The 13,627-nt window shown below is 42.9% G+C and overlaps 1 protein-coding gene across 2 annotated transcripts in view; it reads left to right on the top strand.

Annotated features, from left to right (window-relative positions):
- WDR12 (WD repeat domain 12) overlaps positions 1 to 13,627 on the top strand; it is an 84,232-nt gene that overhangs the window by 63,686 nt on the left and 6,919 nt on the right. For both annotated transcript variants that reach the window (XM_029606298.1, XM_029606297.1), the window contains one exon: positions 4,009 to 4,114. In XM_029606298.1, coding sequence (XP_029462158.1) covers positions 4,009 to 4,114 — 106 coding nt within the window. The remainder of the gene's footprint in view (positions 1 to 4,008; positions 4,115 to 13,627) is intronic.

The raw sequence follows: 13,627 nt of genomic DNA, 5'->3' as shown, positions 1-13,627 counted from the left end.
TCAGGAGGTACTATTAGTGGAACTCTCCTCCTCCTTAACAGCCAGAGTGGTCGAGCCTATACTGCCAAAGCAAAGAGGGTAGGGATTCTACTCCAGGTACTTCCTGATTACAGAGAACAGGAGGACTCCATCCCATCCTAGACCTAGGGGCCTTGAACAAGTTTTTAAGAAAAGTTCAAGATTTCCCTGAGCACCTTGATCCCCCTTTTGCAAAACATGGACTAGCTATGCTCCGTCGACCTAAAGGATGCATACACTCATATCGCGATCTTCCCCAGTCACAGGAAGTATCTCCAATTTGTGGTGGGAAAACAGCACTTCCAGTTCCGGGTGTTGACATTCAGTCTCATGTCAGCCTTACGGGTCTTCACAAAATGCCTGGCCAAAGTGATGGTGCATCTCCGCAGGCTGGGTATGCATGTTTTCCTGTATCTGGACGATTGGCTGATCAAGAGCATATCTCATGCAGGGGCCACCAAGTCCATGCATTTGACCATCCAGGTGTTGGAGTCACTAGGGTTCATTCTCAACTACCCAAAGTCCCATCTCAGCCTTTCACTTCAGTTGGACTTCATAGGAGCTCTACTAGACATGGCTCAGGCAATCATCGCAGCAAAGATCCAACAAGCCAGCAGGTGTCAGCCTGGCACATGTTAAAGCTGTTGGGCCATATGGCTGCAACCGTCCATGTCATTTCCTTGGCAAGTTTTCACGTGTGTAGAGTCCAATGGGCCCTGAGGTTGCAGTGGCACCTGGCCGGTTGCAGTGGCACCTGGCCACTCGGAGCCTCCAGGATTGCATACAAATAATCCCGTCCCTCCAGGACTCATTGTCCTGGTGGCAGGTACTTTCAAATCTGGAACGGGGAATCTCTTTTTGAAGTTTTCCTACCCAAATTGTCCTAACCATGGATGCATTCACCCTAGGGTGGGGAGCTCATGTAGATGGGCTCAGCACCCAGGGCCTTTTGTCTGCTCAGGAATGCTCTTGTCAAATCAATTTCTTGGAGCTTTGGGCAATCAGGTACACGGTATGGGCTTTCAGAGATCGGCTGTCCAACAAAGTTGTCTTGATCCAAAGCGATAGCCAGGTAGCCATGTGCTATGTCAACAAGTAGGCAGCCACGGACCTCCTGTGTTAGAAAACAATCCCCATCTGGTCAGTGGCCATGTCCCATGGAATGGTGCTCAGGGCCATGTGCCTGGCCAGGATGGAGAATGTGGAAGCAGACAGGCTGAACTGAGCCTTCAGACCCCACGAGTGGTCCCTGGAAAAGGGGGTAATGAATCGGATATTCTGCCTGTGGGAGAGCCCAGATGTAGATCTGTTCGCATCCTCCTGCAACAGGCAGGTGCCTCTGATCTGTTCCCTTTTCTAAGTAAGATGGCAAACCAGCCTCTGATGCCCTTGCCCATCATTGGGGCAAGGGTCTTCTCTATACATATCCTCCAATTCCCTTAGTGGCAAAGACTCTTTTGAAGCTTCGCAAGGACGAGGGGAGTATGATCTTCATAGCCCCTCATTGGCCAAAACAGGTCTGGTTTCCACTCCTACAGGAGCTGTCCATCCGGAGACTGATCATTCTGGGGACTTCCCCAGATCTCATCAAGCAAGATCAACGCAGGCTGCGGCATCCCAACCTCCAGGCCCTGTTGCTCATAGCCAGTACGTTGAGCGGTTAGTCTTGCAGCCACTTGATCTTTCAGAGGATGTGTATCGAGTTGTGATGGCTTCTAGAAAGCCTTCCACTAGAAATTCCTATGAACTGAAGTGAAGAAGGTTTTCCATGTGGTGTGAGCAGAAGGCCCTAGATCCTTTCTCCTGCCCTACACAAAAACCTCTTGACTACCTTCTATACCTGTCGGAAGCTGGCTTAAAGTCCAACTCCGTTAGAGTTCATCTCAGTGCAGTTGGCACATACCACCAAGGTGTAGATGATATGCCCATTTCTGTACAGCCTACAGTTGTATGTTTCATGCGGGGCTTACTTAAACTGAAGCCTCCCCTAAGGCCTCCCACTGTGTCTTGGGAACATGGTGTTAGCTCAGCTGATGAAAGCTCCTTATGAGCCACTGTGCACCTGTGACCTGAAGTACCTGACCTGGAAGGTCGTATTTTTGGTGGCAATTCACGAGCTCCAGGCCTTAGTAAATTATCCACCTTACATTAAGTTTTATCATGCCAGGGTGGTCTTGCGTACGCACCCTAGGTTCCTGCCTAAGGTGATGACGGACTTCCATCTTAACCAGTCAATCATCCTGCCAAGGCGAATGAGTACTGCACAGTGTGGACTGCAAGCGAGCCTTACCTTCTATCTGGAGCACACAGAAGCCCATACACAGTCAAACCAACTGTTTATTTCTTTCGATAGGAATAGGTTGAGCATTGCCATTGCCAAACAAACACTTCCAATTGACTAGCAGACTACATCTCCTTCTGTTATGCCCAGGCATTACATCTTGGGGGTCATGTCAAGGCTCATTCTGTCAGAGCCATGGCAGTGTTGGTGGCCCATTTGCGAACAGTTCCCATGGAAATCTGCAAAACTGTGGCGTGGAGTTCTCTCCACATATTCACAACTCATTACTGTCTGGTTAGGGATGGCCAACTAGACAGTTGGTTCGGCGTGTCTGTCCTTCGGAACCTGTTTGAGGTGTAGAACCCAACTCTCCTGCCTAGAGCCTGTTGTTTGGGTTCGGGCAGTTTCTCCCTCTGTTACCAACAGCGCCATTGTTGTGCCCGTTGGTACCTGGTTTGGGTGTCTGCTGGACCCCTTTTATGTTGGGGGACAGCCTATAGCTAGGGATTCATCCATCTGAGGACTACCATGCTGCTTGTCCTCAGAGAAAGCATTGTTGCTTATCTGTAATAGGTGTTCTCTGAGGACAGCAGGATGTTTGTCCTCACAAAACCCGCCCACCACCCCGTAGAGTTGGGTTTCCCCTGTTTTTTTATTTACATCTTATTCTGCGTTATAAGACTGAAGAGGAACCCTGCGTGGATGCGTGGTATAGGGCATGCCCAGTGTGGCAAGTTCTAGAAACTTTGACATAAGTTTTCTATGTTGGGGTTCCATCTGATGATGTCGCCCATGTGTGAGGACTAACATCCTACTGTCCTCGGAGAACACCTGTTACTGGTAAGAAACTGCTTTCTTTTTGAAAAACTGCTGGAAAAGAATGCCTGAGGCATTTGTATCTGTTTTTTCTGTGGGTCCATTTTCCTCAGGTAAAGGGCCTGCATAAATGTGAAAATGTTGTTGTATTCCCTTCCCTAGAAATGTCTCTGACATTGCGGCTTGTGGGTCCAAGTGTGTGCTTGGGCAGTTTTCAAATGGTTGATTTGCCTGAGAAAAATGGGCATTCACCTGGTTAGATGGCTTTTTAAAACTGTCTTGGGGGAGGGGAGGGGTTCATTTTGTGACAGCATGCATAGACCTAAAGTCATCTACCTGAGGGACTTGACACCAGTTTTTAAAGGGGAAAGTGTACGCGTGCTTCCCTTTTGAAAATTATCCCATTAACACTTATCTGTGCACATTTACGTCTGTTGAGGTGTGAGCGTAGTTTTCCTTGGTGAAAATACACACGTGTTATGAAATTTAAAAAAAAAATAAAATAAAAAAATTGGGTGTCTGTGCAGTCCCCTCCCCAGCCCTGCCTCTGGGAACACGTCTTCTCACTGCAGGGTAAAATGACACACATGCGGGCCCTACTTCTATTCACCTATCCGGTGAGCAGTTTGGTAATAGCCTTTCTTCATGGATAAAGCATCATTTTGTTTTGTTTTTTACCCGCAGAAATGACTTTGAAAATTAGCCTCCCTGTGCTTTGCATTGTACAAATTGGCAGAATACTTTTAGGAGAGATTCTAACAGTCACTGCTATTAAGCAGAAGAAAATATTTGCAGATGTCATTTCCTGGCAAATGTTTATTACACGGTGAAAGTGAAATAAGGTCCATGCTGAAATTCTCTCTTATGTGTTTCTTCCCATTTTATGTCTTCAGACGGGAAACAAAGTATTTAACTGCATCTCCTACTCTCCGTTGTGCAGGCGACTTGTATCGGGGAGCACTGATAGGCACATCAGGCTCTGGGATCCGCGCACCAAAGGTGAGCAAGGGACCTTCGGAACATGCTGCAGGCATGTGTTTGTGGTAATTAACAATTGTTCCCACAGAAGATATGACTTGATGGAAAGAACAAAAAAAGGTCCAAGATGAAATTAAGTTCTTGGCATCACCAGGCCATTATTGGACCGTTAAGGATTTTAAAGCTTTTGCAGGCCATAAAACTCGTGTCATGTGCATGGCATCAACAATTTACCAGCCCACAAAGCCTGTCAGCCAGCGAACATGCCATATTCTGTTGCCTATTAATTGACCTATTAATTGTCGTTTTCACACACAAGATAAATCAGGGTTGTCCAACCTTTTCACATGAGGGGTCATAATGCAGTTTAAGTTTTTCTCTTGGGAGGAGGCAGTGAGCAATTTTTGCACAATTAACACCACAAGAAATGTGCATTTGTATGAACAAGCTCCAAAAAGAATAATTTAACTTACTTTTTTCATTACTATATTGAAAACTGTTTTTATGAGATATCTAACATAACTTAGGAGCAAGCAAAACTTTTCAGACCGTGGATCCTTTCCATCTATTCAGTTTCTTGGGGGCTTCCTCTCCCAAGTTGAGTTACATACATACCTGCATATACATATGAAGGGTATCCTGGGTTTCTAGTCTGGTGTCAGTTTCCCACCACCCAATCCGTTCTTGAACTGGTTGACATGCACCAGACAACCATGTTCAAACGGGCATTTCCTGACTAACCATCTACCTGCCACAATCTGCCTCCCCCAAATCCACATCCCACCTCTGCTAACACCATTCTACTCTTTGATTATATGCACTCTTGAACATAATGTATATAATAACATACAATTTTGATATTATCTAACATGATATATACCAATAGTGACTTATATTAAGAACCTCTCCAGTTACGCTGTATTTCTATGCTTTCCTTGCGTACACCTGCCCTTACCATGTTGTACCCCTGTTAAATGTATTTTCTAAGCATTTTGTTATGATGTAAACCGATGTGATGTACACACTAACACCGGTATAGAAAAGGTATTGAATAAATAGATAAATAAATATTGCCAGCTAGCAGCTGAAAGGCCAAGTTTTACTTCTCTTCAAATTGTTAAAAGGAGAAAACACACATGTTCATACACACGCAGGTAGACATACACCCCTAATCTGAGAGAGAGACACACAAAGACAGATAAACTACACCCACCACAGAGGTACCACACTACACCCACCTACAGGAGAAACACTACACTATATACCCATCCACACAGCGGGAGACTGAGACAGATACCCTATACCTACCAACAGAGAAAAGTACATCCTCCACCCAGAAAGGCCCACAGAGAGAGACCTCATCACACCAAACCAGACAGAGATCACATTACACCATGCACATACAGAGCTGGGCATAGAACAGGTACTTTGGCTAGCTAATGTTAAAAATTAAGCTTCAGTTCAACTCCACCCCACTTTTCAGTGTGCCCCCTGTTTGTACACCTCTGTCTTAAATTTTTAAGGAATTAAATCTTACAAATAAAGATAATCATAAAAGAGCAATTAACACTAACAATCATAATTATATGAGTCAAACAAATCCAGTTGTAAAAAGTAAGTCCACTATGTATAGAGGGAAAACTAAAATTTAAAAATGTAGCAAGATTTCATGAGAGGAAAAAAAACATTAATTGTAAGTGAAAAGCTGGACATAAAAATTCAAAATAAAATCCAAATCGGTCCTCCAATGAAGCAATCATCGCTCCAATTCGTGCTTGTTGACGACAACTCAAAATTAACTGCAGCTGTTCTGAATGAAAAACAAGCATCAAGGGAATAACAAACTCCTTCCATTACTAGGCACTCTGTGAAGTACACATAACCTTGCAAAAAATACACTCAGCAAATATGTAGCAAACTTGCCATACCAAAAACAGCACCAAATCCTAGGACTCAAATGGCAATAATCCTGTATGAAAAACTAACATTGTAAATAGTACAATGTTCCCAAGAATACCTAGACTGTTGATCAGTCCCTACACAGAGCCTACATATAACAGAATGCCTCTTCTTGGTCACATAAATTAACGACACACCCGCATCAAATGCATAAGTGACCACAGACTAGAAATCAAAAATGCGGACAAAAACTGAACTGGAAGCCTAAGAAACCAGACTCTGCATTTACTGTAACACTGATAAAGAGGGTACGCACAACATGCCCGATAGCCCTCCATTAACACGGGGATGTGGGCTGGGGCCTTCCCCTTTTCCCCCATGGTGGCTTACCTCTTGTTGTCCTATCCTTTCCCCATGCCCAGTAGGCCATGGGGAAAGGCCTACTGGGCATGCTCATACCTCTAAGGCATGCAACCTTAGAGGTATGAGCAAGGGAGCAGGTGCAGAGTGTATCATTGAGGGCCTCTTAAGCCCACTTCCCTTCAGTGCTAGCCCTCTTTGTTTTGCGGGCCTTGGCGGTGCGAGATCTCTCCTAGATCATAGTGCAATCCCTGGCAGCAGCACGTGGGATTGCAGTGTGTTTCCTTCAACTCGTGCAGACATTGCGAGTGATTTCCAATAAAGGTGACTGGCAGTGTGGTACGTGCCTTCCACATTCAACGGATCGGCCTGGCTGAGGCCTGTTAGTGGAGCTGCCGACTTGAAGGAAGTGAGCACAGGACACGATTAAGATGGTTGGTGGGGCTAAGGTGATCAAGTCACTAGCTCGGGTACATGATTAAAGCTGGGAGAGGGGGAGCTGAGCGGCACGCACACGTGGGCTGGTCCAGAAGCGTTGGCGTGCGGCCAGGAGAGTGCATAATAGCTGCGAAGAGTGCCGTCTGTGGGGAGACAACCATGGCTGAGGTGGCACAAGATCACAGTTTGCACTCCAGCGTGCATTATAAGACTGCTCACGGGCAGGAAGAGGGTGCCGGCAGCGAGAGTCTATCGAAGGGAAAGAAGCGCAAGAGAGAGGTGCGCACGATTGGAGTGGCTCCAGCAGCAGCACTTCCTTATGATCCGGAACGTGAGCAGGCAGCGCAGAGCATCAAGTACATATAGTGGGCACATTAGTCGTCATCCCAGGACATCTTAGAGCACAATAGCCAGTCAGCGTCACGGATGGAGGGCCAACGCCTCATTGTTAGGTTGGTGGCGTGGCCCAATCAGGTACAAGGGCCATGCCTAACCCAAAAATCTTATTTCCATGGGGCCCAATGGATAATTGGTGCAGGCTGGCCTCATATACAACACATGCAGCAAATGCCATAAACGGCCTGGCGAGAAGTAAACTATTGCGATATATTGTTTAGTGTGTTTGTGTGTCTGTATTGAATAGGTAGTCAGAAAGGCAGGCAATAAACAGAAGTTTGTGTGTTTGTATTTCCCAACCCTTCCACCCCTCTCCCACCTACTCCTAGCTCATCCTTTAATTTATAGGTAGGTGTCACTTTCACACACAAAAAAAACCCCAAATTAAAAAAAAATCAGCCTTTTAACTTAAATTCAGAAATTCCCCACACCTTATCAAGAGTTTAATCATTCCCTTGTAGGTCACTACCAGATATATAGTGAATACACTAATATATTTTAAGGACCTAATTGTATGTATTCCTATCCCATAGCAACCTAAAACTTAACTAGGAACCAAACAAATTTAAGATGAAGGCAGCAGTCCAGCAGCAAGAGGGAGCCTTCCAGTCTTTTGCATTGAGTGTCGCATGTATGATTTTTTACCTGCTGGTGAGAAGTTCTACATGTGCATCTGAATTAAGGAGCTTCTGTCTCAGAGAATGAGTCTGATCTCTAGAGGCTAGAGAGGTAGACCTAAAGGAGCTGAGGCAGACAAAGGTATATAGATGAGACCTTCAGAGACATAGTAGCCAAGTCCCAACTCCAAACTGGCAGCCCTGGTGCTGCCTTGGAGGAGGAAGATCTCATGATCGTAAAATGGTTTTGTTTTAAAGTTGTTTTACCCCTTGTTCTGTGTAAACTGATGTGATATGACATTTGTCATGAAGGTCGGTATAGAAAAGAGTTAAATGATCGGAGAGCATCAATCTGGTGCAGTAGGAAATGATCCTGTAGCAAGGACCTGCTCTCCAGGTGGTGCATTGTCCTCTTGCACCGAGGATGTCTCTCCCAGGGCTACTGCCCAGGAGGGAAGGTTTAGGTCGGCCGTCATAGTTGGTGATTCGATTATTAGGAATGTAGACAGCTGGGTGGCTGGAGGGCATGAGTATCGCCTGGTAACATGCCTACCTGGTGCGAAGGTGGCGGACCTTACACATCATCTAGATAGGATTTTAGACAGTGCTAGGGAGGTGCCGGCTGTCGTGGAACATGTGGGCACCAACAACATAGGAAAATGTGGGAGGGAGGTTCTGGAAGCCAAATTTAGCCTCTTATGTATAAAGCTGAAATTCAGAACCTCCAGGGTAGCATTCTCTGAAATGCTCCCTGTTCTGCGCATAGATCCCCAGAGGCAGGCAGAGCTCCGGAGTCTCAATGTGTGGATGAGACGATGGTACAAGGAAGAGGGATTCAGTTTTGTAAGGAACTGGGGAACCTTTTGGGGAAGCGGGGGGGAGTCTTTTCAAAAAAGATGGGCTCCACCTTAACCAGGGTGGAACCAGACTGCTGGCGCTAACCTTTAAAAAGGAGATAGAGCAGTTTTTAAACTAGAACAAAGGGGAAAGCCGACAGTCGCTCAGCAGTGCATATTTCAGAGGGAAGTTATCTTCAAAGGATACTAATGATGCATTAGAATTAGGGCATCCCAACAAGGTTCCAATAATTAGAAAAGTAGTCCAAGTGCCTATAATTAAAAACTTCCCTGAGCTAAAAGATTCCAAATTATCCTTGACAAGTGAAAAGCATAATGTAAATATAAACAAAAAACACACTTTGAAATGTTTGTATGCTATTGCCAGAAGTCTAAGAAACAAGATGGGAAAAGTAGAATGTATAGCAGTGAATGATGACATAGACTTAATTGGCATCTCAGAGACATGGTGGAAACAGGTTAATCAATGGGACAGTGCTATACCAGGGTACAAATTATATCGCAATGACAGAGAGGAGCATTTTGGTGGAGGGGTGGCGCCCTATGATTGGGGTGGCATAGAGTTCAACAGGATAAAGATCCTGCATGAGACTAATGCGCAATCAAATCTTTATGGGTAGAAATCTCTTGTGTGTTGGAAGAGTATAGCAATAGATGTATTCTACCGTCCACCTGGCTAAGATAGTGAGGACAGTAAAATGCTAAGAGAAATTAGGGAAGCTAACCAAATTAGTAGTGCAGTAATAATGGGAGATTTCAATGTATGTATGTATGTATGTATTTATTTATTTATTTATTTGGTTGGTTTATTTATTTAAATTCTTTTAATATACCGATGCTCAAGACCAGGTCTTATCGTACCGGTTTACAATAAACTAGGAGGAAAAACCATTTAACACTTTATTTTAACATTTTTATATTTAATATTTATTTTATATTTATATTTAACATTTAACATATTTATTTATGTAAAATCTTTTCTATACCGTCGCTAAGTTATATACCATCGCAACCGTTTACATGTAAGCACATAAATTAAGGTATAGTACATTTTAACATGTGCCAAAAGGTTCGGTTACAATATATCATAAGAAAAAAAACAATTGATTGTTTAGTAATGTAGTTCATGACCAAGTGTACCTGTCAGGTACTATTTACAGGTAAAAATTCATATTCTCTGTGTTATATAATTACGTAGGTTGTGAGATAGGGTTGTTAGATTATTATAATGCACGTTTTGAGAATAGTGCTGTGTGTTGGTGCTCTTCTGCCTTTCTGTATATTTTCTATTCTCCAGTCTCTTTAGAAAATGCTTGTTTGAAAAGCCATGTTTTTAAACTTTTCTTAAAGGTTTTGAGATCTCTTTGTAGTCTGATCTCTAGAGGTATTGTGTTCCATAAATCAGGGCCTGCTAAAGATAGGGCCCTTTCTCTGACTTGGGTTAGTCTCGCTGCCGTTACTGAAGGAATGGTTAAGAGTGCTTTGTTTGCTGAACAAAGGTTTCTGTGTGGGACATGCACTCGTAGTGCTGTGTTTAGCCAGTCCGCTTTTTCATCATGTATTAGTTTATATATAGTATATAAGGCTTTGTATTTTATTCTGTGTTCAATGGGTAGCCAATGTAATTCCGCTATAGTTTCAGTTATATGGTCCCTCCTTCTCTTTCCAGTTAGTATCCTAGCTGCTGTGTTTTGCAGTATTTGAAGTGATCTTAGTATTGTACTTGGGAGTCCTAGTAAAAGAGCATTACAGTAATCAGTGCTGGAGAAAACCAGTGCCTGAAGTACCATTCTGAAATCAGCTAGTGTTAGTAGAAGTTTTAGTTTTCTGAGGATCATGAGTTTTGCATAGCCTTCTTTTACTTTTAGCAATATGTGCTGTTTTAGATTGATTTCTGGATCCATTACTATTCCAAGGTTCCGTACTTTTTCAGCTTGTTTGATCTTCTGGTTGTTTTTGAGTATTATTGGAGTTTGAATGATTTCGATATTTTTTCGTTCTAAGTGTAGAAATTCAGTTTTTTCAATATTAATCACAAGTTCCATTCGGTTTAGCAGTTGTTTTACAATGTCTAGGTACATTACCCCAATATTGACTGGATAAGTGAAACATCAGGACATGCTAGAGAGATAAAGTTCCTGGATGGAATAAATTAGTTTTATGGAGCAATTGGTTCAGGAACTGACGAAAGAGGGAGCAATTTTAGATCTAATTCTCAGTGGAGCACAGGATTTTGTGAGAGAGGTAACGGTGGTGGGGCCACTTGGCAATAGTGATCATAATGTGATCAAATTTGAATTAATGACTAGAAGAGGGAGACAGTAAGTAAATCCACGGCTCCAGCACTAAACTGTCAAAAGGGAAATTTTGATAAAATGAGAAAAATAGTTTAAAAAAATGGAAAAAAAAACAAAACAAAACCCTGAAAGGTGAACAGGCGTGGACATTGTTAAAATAAATAAATAAATAAATCCTAGAAGCACAGTCTAGATGTATTCCATGCATTAAGAAAGATAGAAGGAAGGGAAAACGATTACTGGCTTGGTTAAAAAGTGAGGTGAAAGAGGGTATTCTAGCCAAAAGATCTTCATTCAAAAATTGGAAGAAGGATCCATCAGAAGAAAATAGGATAAAGCATAAGCATTGGCAAGTTAAATGTAAGAGATTGATAAGGCAGGCTAAGAGAGAATTTGAAAAGAAGTTGGCCATAGAGGCAAAAACTCACAATAAAAACTTTAAAAAATATATCCAAAGCAGAAAGCCTGCGAGGGAGTCATTTGGACTGTTAGATGATTGAGAGATTAAAGGGGCACTTAGGGAAGATAAGGCCATCACAGAAAGATTAAATGATTTCTTTGCTTCGGTGTTTACTGAAGAGATTGTTGGGAAGATACCCATTCCAGAAAATGTTTTCATGGGTGATGATTCAGATGAACTGAACCAAATCATCGTGAACCTGGAAGATGTGGTGGGCTTGATCGATAAACTGAAGAGTAGTAAATTACCTGGACCAGATGGTATATACCCCAGGGTTTGAAAGAACTGAAAAATGAAATTTCATACCTATTTCAAATTAATTTGTAACCTATCATTAAAATCATCCATTGTACCTGAAGATTGGAAGATGGCCAATGTAATCCCGATATTTAAAAAGGAATCCAGGGATGACTGGGAAACTATAGACTGGTGAGCCTGACTTCAGTGCTGAGAAAAATCATGGAAACTTATAAAGAATAAAATCACAAAACATTTAGATAGACATGGTTTGATGGGACACAGCCAGTATGGATTTACCCAAGGGAAGTCTTGCCTCACAAATCTCCTACATTTTTTTGAAGGAGTGAATAAACATGGGGACCAAGGTGATCCGGTAGATGTGGTGTATTTGGATTTTCAGAAGGTGTTCAACAAAGTCCCGCATGAGAAGCTTCTAAGAAAACTAAAAAGTCATGGGATAGGAGCTGACGTCATTTTGTGGATTGCAAGCTATTTAAAAGACAGGAAACGGAGAGTTAGGACTAAATGGGCTGTTTTCACAGTGAAAAAAAGGTAAATTGTGGAGTGCCTCAGGGATCTGTACTTAGACTGGTGCTTTTTAATATATTTATAAATGATTTGGAAAGGGGTACAACGAGTGAAGTGATCAAATTTGCGGATGACACAAAATTATGCAGATTAGTTAAATCTCAAGCAGATTGAGATGAATTGCAGGATGACCTTGCGAGACTGGAAGATTGGGCTTCCAAATGGCAGATGAAATTTAATATGGACAAGTGCAAAGTGATGCATATAGGGAAAAATAACCCTTGCAGTAGTTACACAATGTTAGGTTCTATCTTAGGAGGTACCACCCAGGAAAAAGATCTAGGCATCAAAGTGGATAATACATTGAAGTCGTCAGCTCAGTATGCGGTGGCAATTAAAAAAGCAAACAGAATGTTAGGAATTATTAGGAAGGGAATGGCAAATAAAAGGATGGATGTAATAATGCCTCTGTATTGCTCCATGGTGAGACCACATCTTGAATACTGTGTGCAATTCTGGTCACCGCATCTCAAAAAAGATATAGTTGCACTGAAAGTGCAGAGAAGGGCGACCATAATAAGGGGCATGGAAGGCTGCCCTATGAGGAAAGGCTAAAGAAGTTAGGGAAGTTCAGTTTGGAGAAGAGATGACTGAGGGGGGGATATGATAGAGGTCTACAAAATCATGAAAGGTCTTGAACAAGTTAATGTAAATCAGTTATTTACTCTCTCAGATAATAGAAGGACCAGGGGTCATTCCATGAAGTTAGCAAGTAGCTCATTTAAAACAAATCGAAGAAAATTCTTTTTCACTTAGCGCATAGTTAAGCTCTGGGATTCATTGCCAGAGGATGTGGTTTCAGCAATTAGTGTAACTTTCACTTCCTTGCAATCCCTCATTGGTAGCCTCAACTTTGCCTGCAGGGTTATTCCCATTAGGAGGATGTTTTTAAGGTGACTGGTAGTGACAGCCATGGGCGTTCATAGGCCGCATCATTTCATCAGGGTGACGAGAGCTCTCAAAGAGGACCTGGCTTTGTGGGTCTCTTTTCTGGACCAATTTAATGGCATTTCCCTATGGCAGGAAGCGCAGGGGTGTCCAGCTGAGATTTGAACATATATTCTGATGCCTCTGGTGGGTGGGGTAGCGTTGTATACTGTCAGGGCTCCTGGTGTACTGCACCTTGGCTCACAGAGTGGGGCGAAGCAGGATTATCTTGGAACATCACCTTCCTTGAGCCATTTCCCATTTTAGTGGCCTTGACAATTTGGAGTGATAAATTTTGTAACAAACAGGTTATATTTTGGTGCAACAATTAAGCGGTGGTACAAGTCATTAACAGACATTCTGCTCGCTGGCCCAGCGTGGCAGAGCTTTTGTGGGAGGTAATACTTGCCAGTCATATCCCAGGAATAAACATTGGCATTGCTGATTCGCTCTCT

This window comes from Rhinatrema bivittatum, chromosome 6, assembly GCF_901001135.1.
Source record: "Rhinatrema bivittatum chromosome 6, aRhiBiv1.1, whole genome shotgun sequence".
Lineage (NCBI taxonomy): Eukaryota > Metazoa > Chordata > Amphibia > Gymnophiona > Rhinatrematidae > Rhinatrema > Rhinatrema bivittatum.
This window is presented reverse-complemented; position numbering and strand designations above follow the sequence as displayed.